Source organism: Camellia sinensis, chromosome 4, assembly GCF_055761805.1.
Source record: "Camellia sinensis isolate YWXY chromosome 4, ASM5576180v1, whole genome shotgun sequence".
Classification (NCBI taxonomy): Eukaryota; Viridiplantae; Streptophyta; class Magnoliopsida; order Ericales; family Theaceae; genus Camellia; species Camellia sinensis.
The window spans coordinates 56097169-56115853 of NC_138964.1; the positions used below are offsets into that span (position 1 = coordinate 56097169).

The 18685-nt window shown below is 45.5% G+C and overlaps 1 protein-coding gene across 1 annotated transcript; it reads left to right on the forward strand.

The window, feature by feature from the left end:
- The first annotated feature begins 451 nt into the window (after nucleotides 1-451).
- Nucleotides 452-1162, forward strand: LOC145823773 (uncharacterized). The gene has a single exon (XM_082923292.1). It carries the CDS (start codon nucleotides 452-454, stop codon nucleotides 1160-1162), a length of 711 nt encoding a protein of 236 aa, XP_082779418.1.
- Nucleotides 1163-18685: the final 17523 nt, after the last annotated feature.

Sequence of the window (18685 nt, forward strand, 5' to 3'; positions counted from 1 at the left end):
AACCCCGATCCCTAGAGAGAAGAGAAAGGACTCTAAAACCAGAAGCACCCAGTACACACACCAAATGCTTCAATATACCGACCGTCCTGCTCGAGCCAACCGATCGACACCTACCCTACCGGGCGGCCGGTTCGAACGATACATTCCCTCAATTCCCCTATGGAACAAGTCTTGAACCATATCCAATGAGATTATCCCTTGAAATGGCCCCAACCATCGCGGTCTCTTTCCAATCGGCAGGACCAGTCCAAATACTGCCGCTTCCATCAAGACCACGGCCATAATACCGTGGAGTGTGTTAACCTCAAAGACTAAGTCGAGGGCTTGATACGCCAGGGACGTCTCAGTCGGTTCACGGTAGCCCACCCTTAGCAACGACCAAGGATCGAACTTACTAGAAACAACCACCGGTGCACCCCTCCTCGACAACCCGCATAACCTAACCAAGGCCATGATCGACCCCCACAACAACCCCAAGCACAAGGCAACCCTGCCCTCGGTTGGAGAAATCAGAGTTATTGCCGGCGAACTTGCATGTGGAGGACCATCCCGTTCGACCCAACGGGCAGAACTCAGAAAAATCAAGCAGGGCTCAGATAAAGAAGTCGCAACATTGGACTGCCCCCTCAAACACCCTAAGCAGTGGATGGAGCCCATCACCTTTACGGAGGCCGATTGCACAGGCATTCATTATCCCCATGACGACCCTCTCGTCATCTCTGCCCTCATGTCCAATTACAAAGGCAGGCAGGTACTTGTCGACAATGGTAGCTTTTCGAACATCATCTTCCTAAACGCCTATCGCCAGCTCAAGGTCGGGAAAGAAAGTTTATCCCCTCTCCAAACCCCACTGGTTGGCATCACTGGAGATCGGGTGGCCTCCATAGGCTCCATCGACTTGCCCATCACCATTGGAGAATACCCACGGCAGACCACTAAATTGCTCACTTTTGTCGTCGACTGTCCCTCAGCCTATAACATCATCCTCGGCCGTACCACCCTTAACGCTTTTCAAGCTGTCACTTCCACGTATCATTTGGCCATGAAATTCCCTACCGACCTCAGAGTCGGCATCGTGAGGGGGAAACAGACTGTGGCCAGAGAATGCTACGTCGCTTCTCTCAAAGAGGTCAAACTGAAGGAGACTCTGATCATCGAATGACTCAATGTCAGAGACGAAGATGAGTTAGTCAGAGGGGAACTAGTGGAAGAACTTGTCGAAGTCCCCATCGACCCCACTAACCCAACAAAAACAGCCAAGATTGGCAGCCAACTATCTCCCCAAGCCAAGGCCGATCTTACAACCCTCTTGACCGAGCATAATGATGTGTTTTCCTGGACTTATTCCGATATGGCGGGTATCAATCCTTTTTTCATCACTCATCGTTTAAGCATCGAACCCCATTTCTGACCCTTCTGCCAGAAGCAGTGCATCTTTCGCTCAGAACACAACATTCTTATTGCTTCTGAGGTAGATAAGCTACTAAAGGCACAGTTTGTCAAGAACGTGGACTACCCTAGATAGCTGTCAAATGTGGTCTTGGTTCGTAAAAACAATGGTAAATGGCGACTTTGTGTCGACTACTCCAATCTCAATCGAGCTTGCCCCAAAGATAGTTATCCCCTTCCTCGCACAGATCTGCTTGTCGACGCCACGGCCGGACATCAAATGCTCAGTTTCATGGACGCCTTCTTTGGCTACAATAAAATTCTGATGCACCCGTCTGACTAGGAACATACCTCTTTCATCACTGATTGCGGAACCTACCACTACGGAGTCATGCCATTTGGGTTGAAAAATGCTGGAGCAACCTACCAACGGTTAGCCAATGCCATTTTTCATTACCAGATAGGTCGGAACATAGAAGTGTATGTCGATGATATGCTAGTCAAGAGCAAACTCTTCTCTGATCATCTGACAGACCTGCGGGAGACCTTCGGTACCCTACGTAAGTATCAAATGATGCTCAATACAGAGAAATGTGGCTTCGGCATAGGATCTGGGAAGTTCTTGGGTTTCATGGTCAGTCAGCGAGGTATCGAGGCCAACCCCGAAAAGATCAAGGCCCTGATAGAAATGCGGTCACCCAAAACGATTAAAGAGGTTCAAAGACTTACTAGCAGAGTCGCCGCCCTCAACCGCTTCATTTCCCACGCAACGGACAATTGCCTCCCCTTTTTTAAAGTCCTTCAGCAGGCTTTTAAGTAGACGACCGAATCCGAAGAGGCCTTCCAACAATTGAAGTAGTGCATAGCCAACCCTACTCTCTCAGGCGCTCATGGGTGAGCCCCTTTTCTCTACTTAGTCGTATCGAACACCGCAGTCAGTGCAGCCCTCATCAGGGAGGATGGCTCAATACAACGCCCGGTTTACTACATCAGCTGGGCTTTAAGGGGAGCAGAACAAAACTACCCGTTGCTGGAAAAAATGGCCTTGGCCTTGGCCTTGGTCATAGCCTCAAGACGACTTCGACCTTACTTCCAAGCTCACTCCATAGTGGTCCTTACTGACCAACCTTTGAAAAAGATAATGCAATAACCAGAGCTGTCCGGCAGACTTATGCAATGGTTAGTTGAGCTCAACAAGTTTGAAATCTCCTACCGACCTCGAACAGCGATCAAAGGATAGGCTGTCGTCGATTTTATCCTGGAATTCACTAATCCCACTCCAACAATGGCCTCCCTGCCCAAGCAATTTAACACTGAGGCAGACGATCCCCACTCTTGGACCCTCAATGTCGATGAGCATCCTGCAAAGAAGGTAGTGGGGCTGGTCTCATCCTCATCGGCCCCGAGGGTAGTTATTTCAAGTGTGCTCTCCGTTTCCTGTTTAACGCAAGCAATAATGAGGCTGAGTATGAGGCCCTGATAGTAGGTCTTCGCCTAGCTAGAGACATTGGTGTGAGCCATATCCGAGTGTTCAGCGATTCCCAATTGATCATTGGTCAAATCACAGGGGAATTCGATGCCAAGGACAATACAATGCGAGCCTATAGGGATATTGCACTCCCCCTTGTTCGCTTTTTCAACACTTTTCCCATCAAACACATCCCTCGATCAGAAAACTCCAACGCAGATGAAATGGCCCAATTAGCCTCGGCTGACCAGTCCGACCTCAGCCATGGAGTTCGTCTCAAATACCTGGCTCACCTGGCCACTTCACTAACCCAGCTGGAGGTCCACTTCCTCCAAAATGAACCTATCCCATGGACAGCGGACATCCTTCTATTCTTGACAAGTGGGGAGTTACCAGACGACAAACAGTAGGCCGCCAAAGTTAGGACCCAGTCGTCTAATTACATCCTCATCAGTGGCCTCCTGTACAAACGAGGATTTTCACGACCATACCTCAGATGCCTCAATCCTGTCCAAGCGACCTATGTGATGAAAGAAGTTCACGAGGGTGTATGTGGTAATCATTTGGGTGCTCGGTCACTAGCCCATAAAATACTTCTCACCAGCTACTTCTGGCCCACCCTCAACCAAGATGCCACTGAATTCGTGCTTAAATGTGATAAATGCCATCGCTTCGCCAACATCCCCCATGCTCTTCCTACATAACTCATTACACTTTGTAGTCCCTACCCATTCACCAAATGGGGGTTTGACTTAGTTGGCTCGTTGCCCATCGGCAGGGGTCAAACCAAGTTTGCTATCGTCGCCATTGACTACTTCACCAAATGGGTGAAAGCAGAACCCCTCGCCACAATCACTGAATGGAGCACAACCAGATTCATTTGGCAGTCGATCATATGCCGATTTGGAATCCCTCAAGCTATCGTCTCAGACAACGGCAAGCAATTTGACAATGCGAAGTTCAGAAAATTCTGTGCAGAGCTTCATATTCAGTTAAGTTTCTCTTCCCCAGGCCATCCCCAAGCCAATGGGCAAGTAGAGGTTACCAACCGTTCTCCCCTGAAGATTATCAAAACTAAGTTGGAAGCCGCTAAGGGACTTTGGGCTGAGGAATTACCAAATGTACTTTGGGCCTACTGCACTACCGCCTGAACCCCTACTGCGGAGACCCTTTTTCGCTTAACATACGGTGCTGAGGCGGTCATTCCAGTGGAAGTCAGCCTACCAACCGCAAGGGTTTTGCACCCGAATCCTGAATTCACCGAAGAATTACGTCGGGTTGACTTATACCTAATCGAAGAGCTCCGAGAGACCACTGTTGTCAGACGGGCCTCATATCAACAGAAAATGAGAGCACATTACCACCGCAAAGCCCGACTAAGGGAGTTTGCCGTTGGGGACCTAGTTTTGCGCAAAGTAACTCTTGACACCAAAAATCCTGCCGAGGGCAAGCTGGCAGCCAAGTGAGAAGGACCTCACCTTGTTAAGGCCAGACCTCGCCCAGACACTTACTGACTCCAGGACATGGAAGGCCGAGACCTCCCCCACCCGTGGAACGCCGAACACTTAAAGCGTTATTTCCAGTAAAGTACCATGCCCTATTTTTGTATTGATCAATTGTTGTATGACAATCTACACACTTGGTTATTTTTGTCCTCTTCATACATGGTGTAAATTTCTGATCAATAGGCTACGCCTTAAATGACAATGACTTTGTATCTCCGTTATTTGCGTTGTGTTTCAATAACGACTTTTTAAACTGAGTTAATCAAGCCTCAGCCAGACTGAGCATGAAGACCTCAGCCAGAATGAGTTAATTAAGCCTCCGCCAGACTAAGCATGAAGAGCTCAGCCAGACTGAGTTAATTAAGCCTCCACCAGACTGAGCACGAAGAGCTCAGCCAAACTGAGTTAATTAAGCCTCAGCCAGACTGAGCACGACGAGCTCAACTAGACTGAGTTAATTAAGCCTCAGCCAGACTGAGTACGAAGACCTCAGCCAGACTGAGTTAATTAAGCCTCAGCCAGGCTGAGCACAAAGAGCTCAGTCAGACTGAGTCAATTAAAGTTTCAACATGGTAGAGCCTTCCCAGTCTTAATCAGAACTCGAATGAAGAATTCAACCTGTCCATTTTCGTATTTTGACGTTACAGTGTGGTCGCCATACTTAGTTAAAATTCCGGTCCATACTACAACATTTTTTAATAATTTTTATATCCCTAATTTTACATTTTTAATTTAGTCAGAATCTAGGTCCATAGTCATCCACGCCAATCTTCAATTTTTAACATTTTTCAAATTTTCATGCATGCCTATTTTTAACGTTTTTGGCATCATGGTTTTCTCACAAGTTAGGCTGGCTGCCCATTTCTAAAAACTCTTTACATCATAATCTGCTGGCAAGTTTCATAATTCATGCACAAGTCTTACTTTTACAACCTTTCTTCAGAAAATTCTGCTCTGCCATTGTCATTATTTTCAAATTTACAACTCAGAAGAAGTAACGACAACAGTACAAGGGAAAACTTGTTGTTTTATTTACAACATAACAACAAATAAACAACACACACAAACACACACACACACAAAAAAAAAAAAAAAAAAAAAACCAAAAAAGGATCACTTCTCCTTAGTAGAGGCCAGATCTTCTTCCTCAATCCCCTCGTCCAGGGGGGTCTGGGCAACGTCGTCTTCGCCTATCTCCACGCAACTAAAGTCCACGTCTGGGAACAGCTCTTCTGCTTTATGTTTGAAGGTCTTCCACCCGTTGTCCCCGAACTCACCCATTTTATGCTTATAAAAATCTGACCGCTGGAAGCTCTAGATGGCTTCCTTTTCGCTTTTACCTCCAGCGGCCGCTACGGACGGCCCAGCCCCCCCATTACCCTCTCTCGCCAACCTCCTGGCGACTGCGACATCAATCGCTATATGGAATTCGGCGGATTCCTTGAATTGCTCCACCGCCGCCTTGAATAGGTCGGGGTGTGTCGCTCTCTCAGACGCCAATCTAGCCCTTTCCTCCGCCAGAGCCTTCTCCAACTTAGCGATCTGACCGTTGACCGCTTCTTTGTCCTTGATCGCCTGGTCCCGCCGATCTTCGTTACTGGTCAGGGCCTTTTCCCACATTTCGTTGGAGGTGGTGCAGGCTTTTTGGACCTCCTCAAGTTTCTTCTGCTCGCCCGCCAATTGGAACTCAAACGATATCACCTTGTGGGGCTCTGCTTCAAGCTTTGACTTGGTTACGACAAGCTCGACACTAGCTTGCTCCGCCGCGTTCTTATGCACCACCGCCAACACTTCCATAACCTTCGCCCTTTGCGCATACTCCAAACCCTTGGCGCACGCACTCCTAGCGGTCTTTCTCCACCCCATCGTCTCCGCTCTTAGATTCTGGAGCTCTGATTTTGCCCCTCCACTTGGGCCCTTAGCGGCTCCACTTCCACTCTAGCGCACGCCGCCTTGTTCATCAGGGCGGTCGCCATAGTCGCTGCCTTCATTTGGGCTGAGTAAAACCCTCTCAGCAGATCGGCCTCCAACAAACGCGCCATCGAGCGCACCACCGCGTCTTGCACCACTCTAACAAAGCGGTCCACTGCGACCCTGGCCCCCTCCTCTTCCGCCGAGCAATATGCCAGCGCGCGCGCGTAGTACAAGGCGGTCGCCAGCGCAGCACTTGTCGCTGGCCTACTGATCCTCGTTTTCCCCTTGTGGGGGCTTGAGCTTACTTATGGTGCAAGTGCCACCAACAGCATTGTGGGGGCACTTAGGCCCAGTTTTTCCTTAGCCATTTGGGCGGTCTCTTCTTCTGCGCCCTCCTTGATCCCCACCTCCTTCAGCTTCTCCTTCTCCGGGGCCTCCTCCGTCCTCCTCTCCTTCAACTCCTTCCCAACAGGGGCAGCCTCTCCCCCAGCCTTCATCTTTTTCAAAACAGGGGCATCTTTCCTCCACTCTACGCCCCCCATCTTTTTCCTTGGTTTCTTCACAACCACCTCCACCTCCTGCTTGCCCCTCACCTTCAGTGGGTCCACTGGGGGCAGCAGAGGGGCGAAACTAGTTAGGTCTTTGTCGCCCATCGGCTTCGGACACGGTCGGATCTGCTTCCTCATCACTAGTTTCGGGGCAGGCCCCAATTACGCCTCCTTGTATTTTTCTGCCCTGGTGATCAACCTCCTCTCCTCCTCCTCCTTCGCCTTCCTTCGCACCTCCATTTCCTCCATCACCGGATCTTCTTCCAACGGTTGCGGTCCCAAGTTCAGGGCAAGCAATGTTGAAGGAAGGGCCAGCTCGTCCCACCTTACTCCCTTCTCCTCCCTCCACTCCCTCACCTTATTTACTCTGTCTTCGGCCTCCACGCCTAACTTTGGCTCCACCGATTTCATGGGGACTTTCCATGTTGTGCGAACTCCTACCCCACCGTTCGCCGACACGAAGAACCATCTCGGTCTCCACCCCTTCACTAAAGATGGCAGGCCCGTCACCAGACCTCGGCCCGCCATTGCTTGCAGAGTCACCCACGTCTCTTGCTAATCGGAGGCCTTGTAGCAGGAGAATAACTCCTCCACTGTCATTGCCGTCCCTCCGGTCGCCTGCTGCCAAGCACTCGTGTAGGCCACTATTATCTTCCAGGCGTTCGACATTAGCTGCCCTGGCGCCACTTCTAACTTGTTTAGCACGTCCACCACTATTTGGGGGAGAGATAGCCTCAAACACTCTCGCGGCGCTTCCTCGTAAAGGCTGAATTCGTCCGGTCGCACATCCGATGCCCTTTCCTTGGATGTGGGTAGCCTCAACCTATTTCCGAGGGAATTTGGTACTTCCTCCTTATTCCCTCCAACTCCTCCACCGTAAGTGTGGATCTGTCTAGCTTTTGTGTGCCAATGGTCCGGCTCCGCTTAACTAATAAGCCTCGCGGCCGTGATCATTGTCATAGGGCGAGCCCGCACTGCTTGACTAACTACCCTTCCCTCCCTTTGCTCCACCCGATACTGTTTCGCCAACTCCACCGCATCGCCATCACTTAACGATTTAAGCCTTGCGGCTGGCACTTCCTCTTGGGCCATTTCTCCTATGTGTCTGCGTATTGATTCGGACGCGGGCACAAGGAAGTTCACAAAGTGTTGCAGAGGTGTATCACTGGAAACAAATGAGTTTACTTCTGGGACGTGTTGGTTTTTTGCAAAAAGATAGGTAAAGCAGACAACCCCAAACGCCCACAGTTTTCCTATATTCCAAGGGTCAAGGTTAAATTTCGCTAGTTTGAAAAATTTCAAAAAACTCCCGCCCCTGCCTTTTCACTGCCATATATCCCCCTGTCCCTTCACTTCTTACTAACGCATCACCTCCCCCATTCAAGGATTTTGCCACGTGTACGACCACGATCCACTATTCCCTTCCCCTCCCTTGTCCATTCCACTTCACTGCACCACGTGCCCCGTGCACCGCCACTTTCCCTTCTCACTCGGCCACCCTTCGTGGTCGGCCATCCTCATGGTCGGCCCTTCTCCCCGGCCACCCTTCTCTGTCGGCCCTCCTCACGGTCGGCCCGTTCCCTCAGCCACCCTTCGTGGTCGGCCATCCTCACGATCGGCCCCTCCGCTCGGCCACCCTTTACGGTCGACCCACCTCACGGTCGGCCTGTCCCCTCAGCCACCCTTCGTGGTCGGCCATCCTTACGGTCGACCACCCTTCGCAGTCGGCCCTCCTCACGATCGGCCCCTCCGTTCAGCCACCCTTCGCGGTCGGCCCTCCTTACGATCGGCCCCTTCGCTCGGCCACCCTTCGCGGTCGGCCCTCCTCACAGTCGGCCCCTCTGCTTGGCCACCCCTTGCGGTTGGCCCACCTCCCGGTCGATCCTCTCTTCGTCGATATCTCACCACCCATGTTTACTTCCTTATTCCCTTCGTTGTACTAAAGCGACACTTGGAAATTGGAGACTACTGACATGGGTAAGCCCATAAAGGATATGGCCCACCACTTAAGGCCCAATCCATGATTCAAATACTAAAGCCCAACATTCCTAAAACCTAACGTTACACCAAGCATCAATGACATCTAAACACTTGGCAAGTAAAGAGGCAACCACATCAGCAGACAAAGATCCTACAGAGTTATTGCACCACACATCAGCCATTAATGAGCTTCCCTGCAGCATTTATTATGATAACCCTTCACATCGGAACAGAATAGCCTCACCATGAATAAGGCAAGCTAGAACATAGACATTCGGCCAACGTGTCAGCTCGGAGTGGACAAGGAAATGAGGAGCAAAGGATATAAGCAGGCTCCCAAGACAAAAAAAAGGTTAAATTCTCTATCACCATTTCTATCCCGACATTCGATCACTCTCCTCTAACTTACTCGTCGGAGGGTTCGCTGGGGGACTCCCCGTTCCCCGCTGAACTCTTGTGCAGGTTTTGCTGTGAGCTCAACCCCTGGGTAACGGTGTAGGAAGCGTGGATCAATCCGACCCGTTTCATCTGAAACCCGTAGTATCATCAGGCCGTTTGAGAAATTATTCTGTCTTTTAAGAATTTTATATTAATTATACGTCTAATGAATATCAAAGAACTAAATAAATACAAGATCATGAAAGTAAAGAAATAATGTATAAATTATAAAATATCATTGAATAAGTATGTAGACAAATGATCTTGCTAATCTCTTAGATAATTTTTACACCCGCATTTGACTCGTAGTAATCCTCCACACTTTATTTATTATTTTGTACTATATTAATCTTATGATTATCATACAATTCTTTTGTCCTAAAGAGTCGAAAGGCCAACCACACCACAAAAGTGATAGTGAAGTTTTAATAGACAAATACGTAAATATAAAGTATAAACATACATATAAGAAGAAAAGACAAAGCATACCTGCCAACCCATTTCCAAGGTTCCTTGAGACCGTTTCTCTATTTCTTTATTTCAATTTTATTTCTCTTTCATTGATGAAGTCAATGAGGCATAAAGGTGCCAGCACCTTAAAAAATTTGAAGGGAAAGTAAATAATAAATAAATAAATAAATAAAACTCATATCGTACTAACAACTTTATTATTAAAAAATATATTTGTAGTTCATTTTTTTTTTATATTTATAAAAATTTTACATATTATAAATAAAAGCTATTTTGTTTTGACTTATTTTTTACTTTTATTTCTAAAAACTTGTAAAAAATTTGCAAAATTTATTAAATTATTGGAATAATAAAAATTTGGTTTCACTAATTTAGAAATAAAACTCTTTCCTTCATCTCCATTGCACATCATCACCTGTATTGACCACAAACCTCCGACTACTGACAATCATTTTCAGTTGTTAGCAATCACTTTTAGTCACCATTTTTTTGTCGAAAATCACCTCTAGTAGCTAGCCACCATTTCTTACTATTAACAACCACCTTCAACCACTACCTCCAACAATCGACAATCACCTTTTAATCGTTTACAATCACCTTCGGCCCTCCACCCTATATTCACTTATGTGCTCTTTTATTTTCATTTTTGCCAACCAAAAATAATAAAATAAATAAACATATTTAGTATTTTTTGTATAAAGAAAAGTAAAAAGTAAAACCAAAGTATTTGTTTTAACATCAATGATTTTCTTTTCAGGAAATTGGGGAGTGTACTATATGCCCCAATTATGACGTTTGTGGTTTGTAGTTATGACCTATTATGATGTTAATTATGACTTGGTTATGACTTATTGTGGTTTTAGTTATGACTCATTGTGATATTAACTATAGCCTATTGTATTTATTATTTTGATTATGATAAAAAATATCTTTGGTTATACGATACTTGGGTATGTCTAATTATTATTATTTGGTTATAATTAAAAATAATTTAGTTATAATTAACACCACAAATGTCATAACTTACCTGTGATATAATAACCATTTTCTTGGGGTCAGCCAAAATAACCCACCACAGGCTAAAATAACTAATAAAACAAAACACCCTATCATATTACTCTCTCTATTTTTTTATGCATATTTTCATAAAAAGTCAAATAACCAACTAAAATAACCTATTCCTAAACGGGTAGTATTGAATGGATGAAGAGTTTGAAGTCTAGGAAAATGTGAAAAGGTATGTTAGCTAGTAAGTAGCGTTTGGTTCAATTATAATAGAGTGCAATAAAATGATCATTTTATTAAAATATTTATTTTTAAATAAAAAAATTGGTGATAAAGTCAATCTAAGCAGGGTATAAGGCAATAGGTTTAGTGGATATTTTTTTTTAGTGAGAGGTCCATCCTTTATGAAATAATTTGGTGAGAAGTCATTTTATTTGTTTTGAAGGACATTTTATTTTCAATTTTACTCTTTAATTTATGTTACTTTTTTTTATCTGTTTGGCTTTTTTTGACTATCTATTCAAATTTATATCTATATGTTCAATTTTTTTTCTTTATCTGTTAATTTTTTTATCTATATGTCCAATTTTTTTTTTTTTTTATCTATTAAAACAGGTTTGATCTGTTGAAACCAACTATTTATCTGTTGAAATTCATTTCAATCTATTTGTTAAAATTCTGTGTGTGTGTGTGTATTGGAATTCAATTCTTGTCTTCAATGAAGAGTTATCTCTCTCTCTCTTTCTCTCACTATGTTAGAATTCAATTCTTGTCTTCAATGAAAGGTTTTATCTATGTATAATGTATCTTTCAATTTATTTCATATAGTCATATATACAAAAACACAACCACAAAATCATTTTAATCCTTCTAAGCTTACATTTCACTGTGACAAAAATGTTGTGGACAAACAATATATATATATATATATATATATATATTCTTCTCTTGCTTTCATTGTGACAAAAATGTTGTGGACAAACAGTATACATAATAATGATGTTTTCTTTACAACAATGCTTTTGCTCCACCAACACAACTTTCTAACCCTAGCATGCAATGTTAGGGTCTTCGCGAGTCATGGCAACCTCAAAGACTTGCTTGAGATTCTTTTCAGAGCACTCGAAAAGTCTAAAGATTAAAGAACTGAGGAGAAGAGAGAAAGTGCCCTAGAAATGGAGGAGAATGCAAGAACTTCGAAGAAGAAGAATGAGATTGAAGAGGCGAAAAGGGCTGTCAAGATCTGCTTGAACGGGTAATTATTCAGTTATCTCGAAGTATAGACACGTGGTATTCCATAGCATTGTGATTGGTAGGGGTGCTTGTAGTTTGGTTTTGGACTGTTCGGTTTGCGGTTTGGACCCGTCCGCATATGTGCAGTTAGGGAAAGATTGAACCTGCAACTGCCCGCAGTATGGCTTGCGGTTTGTGCAGATAGGGCTCGCGGATGTGCGGACGGTTTGCGGATTGAATTTTTTTCTTTAAAAAATTATTTTGGGTCTTTTTTTTCGTTTTGTAAATATTTATTTTGGGCCTTTTTCCTTCCATTTTCTAAAATGTTGAACATTAATAATTAATGAATTAAAACTTATAAAATTAAAAATACAACAAAATCAATTTCTAACACAAGTAAATCATTCAAAATCCTAAACTTTTAAATAAAATCATAAACTAACACAAGCATATCTTTCAAAATCCTAAACTAAATCATCAAAATCATTCACTACCCAATAATACAATTAAAGTAAATCATTCAAATCCTAAACTTACCTAAAAGTAATTCTCCATTAACTTTTACATTCATCCAAAATACAATAATAAAATAACAATAAACTGTTGTCAAACTTTATCCAATTTACACCCATTAAATAAAATAAAAACATTTGCAAACTCACAAACTCCATCATGAATCATATCAAACTTTCAAAAATTCTAATTCCATGCATATGTTTGATGAACCAGCACAAAAACAAACAGAAAAATCTATAATTTAATTTTCGATCTTCATAATTCATTTGACAAAAAAAAAAAAAAAGTGTAAAAGAATAAAGTATTGAAAAAATAAACAAATGTGTATATATTGCATTTCAATATAGTAAGAAAATGTGTTGAGTACATGAAAAATTTACCAATGAGCAAATGGATATTAGAGTTCAATTATAACATCAATATTATTGGTTGAACTTGAAGATGAACTTGACTCCAAAGTACCTAATTAGGAGTCAACAAGAGAAGATCAATAAAACTTACATAATAAAATGAACAATACAAATAAAAATGAAGATAAACAAATTCACATATTAGCCAAGTCACATTGCTCAAAAATATCGAGGATAAGATGAATGAAATCAACGGGCAAGGTTTTTTTTTTTATAAAAAAAAAGAGTTTAAATGCAGGTAGGTTCTTGCGAGTATGGGTAAAACCCGTAATCTGCAACAATGCCATGTTTCAAACCCCATCCGTCCATATTATGTCTGCGAAACTGCCCATTTGTATGCGGATCAGTTCAGGTTGGGTGGGTTGTGCAGTTTGGATAACCCTATGCTTAGCCCTAGTGATTGGTAAAAAAGGTGGGTAGGTGAGGTATTGTGTTGGATGATTAGGGAATATGAAGGGACATATTGAATGACAATTGGTTAAGGAGTACGGACACGTGGTACTTCGGGAACATTCTATAATTTGCCTAGTGAACACGAGGAGGTACATCTGGCGGAGATGAAAGCCAACAACTTTTCTTCTTCTGATCTCTCTCTCTCTCTCTCTCTCTCTCTCACTACTATTGGTTGAAGCGAAGAGACTAGTAGTGTGGAAGGAGAACTAGCGATGATGGAAGCAACGAAGAAAGAGCCACAAGAGTGGTAACGAAATATAGAAAGAGTTGAGCTAGCTAACTACAGTACCAAAATCACTGTCGTCGAACGACGGTTAGATCTTCTCAAATTTGATGGAGTCGAGACAGTGACGGATATCTAAGTTGATCGATATTGGATATGAGTTGATCTACATTGGCAGCGACTCTGACAGTTGTGAAACCGTCTGTAGCGAGAATAGTAGTTGCGATAGTGGTGGAGAGGAGGAGGAGAGGGAATGAAAGAGAAAAGAATGAACGGGGCCTGCCGGGGAAGGTGGAGATGATGTCGTGAAGGAAAGGGAATGGTTCTGGTAGCAGTGGTTCTAGTAACGAAGTTGCGATGAGAGAGAGAGCTCTTTTAGAGTAGATTGAAGTTTGAATGTCTTTTCTCCATTAACACAATTTAAACAAATAAAATAAAATGGGTGGTTTGATCTTTTCACAAAAATTTATTTTTATGGACATTGTATTTTCGCGCGTGAACGTTTGGCTAAACGAAGTTTATATTTGGATCTATAACTTGAACACTCTTTTTAAATTTAGTCAATTAAAATTATAATAAATAATACATTATAAATAAATGTACGGGGGCGAAATATCCTCTGCTTTTCGTATTCCTTGGAGTTCAAGCTTCACGTGACGGCGTCTAACCTGACAACACAGAGAATGGTGAGCTGCCCGGCAGTGGTGTGCCGGATAGACCCTCCGACGATCAAGTCAGATCACTTGAGGAAGAAGGAGGCTCCTTGAGAGAGATAGAGAGAGTGTTTTCAGATAGCGCAAGTTGCTTACCTCTAACGTTTTCCTCCCTTCCTTTTTCTAGGCAGGCCATGCAACCTCGGGATTGTGCGTGTACTACCTCTGTTGTCCTTCCTTGGACAGTTGGTTGTGCTCGCCTCCCACCACCTTACACGTGTAAAGGCCAAATCCTCCATCCAGTACATGCAAAACTGCCAAACGGTACTGACGCGTGCTTGGAGCAAATATCCTCTCCCTCACGCCATTGGCTCAAGTGACACACCTAACCGGCATACCAAGACCGACCTATTCCTTGGGAGAAAATCACAACCACAAAGACCACGACCGAGCTTCCGAGCTATCCGATCGGGCGCACGCCGACCTCTTCCCGGCCTAGACTCTTTCCGGACTGTCATCTGCTTGGTCGCGCTGTGCTAACGCGCGCCTACCACCGAACGCCTTACAGCCACAGCTTGGCCAGGCCTTAGAGCATGCCTGGTCGGCAAACCTAGCTCGACCATGTAAAACAGGCCGGAGGGCCGTGCCGATTGAGGAGATAGCTCGGCACCGAGAGGCTTGCCACACCTGCGTTACCGTAGCTCGGCCGTACTGTCCGGTGCAGATCTCCCCTCTCAATTGCCCCTTAATCCCATCCGAGCTAATCGTGATTGGGGTTACCACCATGACCGAGCTAACGGTCCTTGAGCTACGCCAGTACCAAGCCGAGCGTGATTGGTTTCGAAGCCGTTACCGAGCTATCCCATTTGGTCGGTCACTGCTTCAGCAGCCTTGTCGAGGGCCGTACAACCGTACTGACAGCCGTCCTTTCGATGCCACGTGGCTTTATCCCGTTGGCCCCGTGCGGCCCTAAAGCTGCTTTTCATGCGCGAAATTCAAACGGCGCAGTGTTTTGGTTTTCCCCCCCCCTCCTCTTTTATGCACAAACGAAGGGTCACTTCAACCCTTACTGCTCATCTCTTCTCTCAAGCCCCAAAACCCTTGCTCTCAAAACCCTCGAACCTCTACCATTACTGTCATTGCTGCCCCTCCCGATTCCTCTACACCTGTTTTCGTTCCTTCTGAGGCTATAATCAAGCTCTTGGTCGATTGATCTCTTTGGCGTCCGTTGCTGGTAAGTCTCTTCACCAGTCCACCCTATTTTCTGTCCATGTTCTTTATGTTTTCCATCTCATGTTCTTCGTGTTCTTGCTTGGAAATGCTAGACACCTATCAATACCTCCTCCATGGGGTAGTATTGGCACACCTTAGGGCAATAGTTGCATACCCTAGGAAGAACTGGAACTGGAATCAAAAAAGCAGATGGGGCTCCCATGCCCCTTGTTTCTTCGAGTAAAACGTACCAACTTTGAATCTTGGATGAACAACTTGAATCTGGGTAGGACCGAGCTAAATAGGTAACTTGGATCCATAAACAAAACTTCAGCCGAGCAAAGATCAGTTTGCGGCTTCCCGTTGAGGCCGCGACCGTGCTGGATATAGGGAGTCAGAACCGAACTAGGAAGGCCATATCGGCCGGACAGACGAGCCGAGATAGGGGGTAGACCGGCCACATACAACGGGGGATTTTGACCAAGCTAGGAGAACCAATAGGGGCCGTGCAATTTATGCCGCGCTAACCCTTGGGCTTATTTTTTAACAATGCAGAACTAGGACCGACTAGGCCCCTACAGCATTACCACTGGTGGAGCTCAAAGTCCGAGCAAATACACTAAAATTTTCCGTCGAGATACAAATTAAACCATCAAATAAGTAAAATCGAGGTAGATAGGGAAGTACCGGTTCATGGTGAGCTCGCCCGGTGCACTAGTTGAGTTTCGTAGGGAGTGCAACATTCCAAACGATGTCTATTTAGAGCTGGCCAAGAAGGGAGATACCCCATGGGGTGACCTAGATCGGTGCCCCTTCACGGTCGTATCTATCGCGGAAAGAGGGCTTCGCTTCCCGGTCCAACCCTTGATCTGCGAATTTTTGAGGCAGACAAGGCTTTGTTCGACCCAAGTCTCGAACAACACGTACAAGATAATAAACAGTGTGGCCGAGCTGAATAGGAGGCTCGGTCTCAATCTCGGTCTCGCCGAGATATTACATCAATACAGCCTTAGCAAAAATAAGGGTGGGTTTTGCTGCTACCTGAAGGTCAAGAAGGGCCGAGCAAAATTCATAGAGGGCAACCCAGATAAGGAGACAAATGACGATGACTTCTTGTGGGTGTTCGGTCGTTATGAGGATACCGAGGCGCCCATACTAGGCTGGTATATCAGGAAAGATTTTGGCAGTGCTGGTGAGTAGCTTGGTAAACTGCACTACTTTCTTTTTGCACTGATTTCCTTCTTGCCGATCTAACACTTGTCCTCATTTTTGCAGATTACAAGCTTTTGGCCGACGACTACTCCCGAGCTAATCAAGAGGCCATCAAAGTTCTGCTTCGTCATCCGGCTGAGGAAAGGGAGTCTCCAAAACTCCTCGGCTTCGAACCGACCTACCACTACACAGCACCGCGCAAGAGCAGGGTGACTGACTTTCTTCGTGCGCCCTCTCCAGAACCAGATCCAAATCTCCCAACGATCAAACTTGTTCCCCTCACCGCCGAACAAGAAATGGCAAAAATCCGGGCAATCAAATCAATGATCACTGGAGAACCGAGCGACTCCCAACCATCAGAGGTACCTGGGGGGACTTCCTCCACTCCAGCCGAGCAAAGGGAGGGCGCTGTGCTGGCTCTTGCAAGCGAACATCCAACAGGCCGGTCGAAGAAGCGACCGAGAAAAGACTAAACCGGGCAACAACTGGTCGACGAAGATTCAACCGAGCATGCATCCACCGAGTTGGGTGACCAGACCAAACAACTAAGCGGGCCATCCAGAGCCCCGACCCCCCTGGTCTGGGTGCCCGAGATTAAGTACAAAGGCCGGGCTGTCTCTAAGGCCGATTCAGTGTATGCGGACAAGGATTACTCCCTCGGTTTCAACATGACCAAGGGGCTGATCCTTCCCACCGACATGAAGAAGCACGACGAGCTGTCCGACCTGAAGGTGCTTCGCTCGGCAGCAAAATCGATCGTTTTGGTAAGTTCCACTCTTTTTTCGACAAGTTGTTGACCAGTTTTTGCTCGATTCTCTGAGCGTTTACAATCTTTCATTTGTTTTCAGGCCGCGCAAAAGAACTATTTAGCGCACGACCGAATGATCGCAGTGTGGCAGAGCCTGCGGGATGCCATAGCTGAGAACAAGGCCCAAAAGGCTGAGATAGCGAAGCTGAAGGCCACGCAGGAAGCAGTTGTGGCCGAGCGAGATAACCTGAGCCAAAAGGTTGACCGAGCTGAAGCGGACAAATAGCGGGCCGTGAAGTCGACCAAAGCCCGGTATCTCGCCGAGCTGAGGAAGCGGCACGATGCCCATAAAGAGGAGAAAGATAAGGTAGTTAGCGATGCCGAAGACAGGGGTTACGCTCAAGGCGAAAAAACGTATGAACGGCAGGTGCAGGCGACTAAGGACATCTTTTTCTAGTGCGGTTGGAAAGCTGCCTTGGAGAAAGTTAGCCTTGGTCAAGATGCTGAGATGTTCCTACATCCGCTTGCGGCCTTCATACCGCACTATATGCAAGCCTATGCGAGCGCCGCGCAGAAGAGGCTCATAGAGGAGGCTAAAAAGGAAGCTGCGGAAGAAGCCGCCGCCGCGCAACAAGCCGAGCAAACTTCTCCTGAAGCATCTCAGGATGCCGAAGATCAAGTAGCCGATCGGGAGGTTGTCGCGGTGGAGGACGCGGATGATGAGTCGGAAGAAGGCTTGCCCGAGCACACTACGGAGGTTGCCGAGCAGACTGTGGAGGTCGCCGAGCAAACGGTTGACCTGGAATTGGATTGAAATGCCCCCTCCTATTTCCTGCTTTGTTTTCGTTTCTTTTCTTTCTTTGTTTAATGTAACCGGGCTAGGGCCCCACAATTGTAATGCAATTTCCTCAATTAATGAAATTTGAACTTTTTGCCCGCTGATTTTCTCTTTTTGTTCGGTTGCAACGTGCAAAATGTCTTGATTCAAATTTTAATGTACCATAACTGATAGGCCGGCTGGCCGAGCAATATGCCGAGCTAAAATCAGAATTTCTTCAATTTAAATGTTCACGGCTACTCTCAGCTCGGTTTTTTTTTTTTTTTTCTTTTTGAACGAACCCAAAAATTTTCATTCGGCCGAGTAAAAATTACCACTGCCGTTCTGGCCTTGACAACACTTCAAGTCTTTTATTTGGGCGGGCAAAAATCAGCTCGGCCCTAAAGGAAGTTGGACAAATCTTAGTTATTTCACTTCGGCCAAGCTAAACCAGCTCGGCCATTAAATTGGACAAAACACCAATATTCTG

Bases quoted from the DNA above. Each gene is read 5' to 3' on its own strand.
- LOC145823773 (XM_082923292.1), top strand. From the start codon at position 452: ATGATCGACCCCCACAACAACCCCAAGCACAAGGCAACCCTGCCCTCG.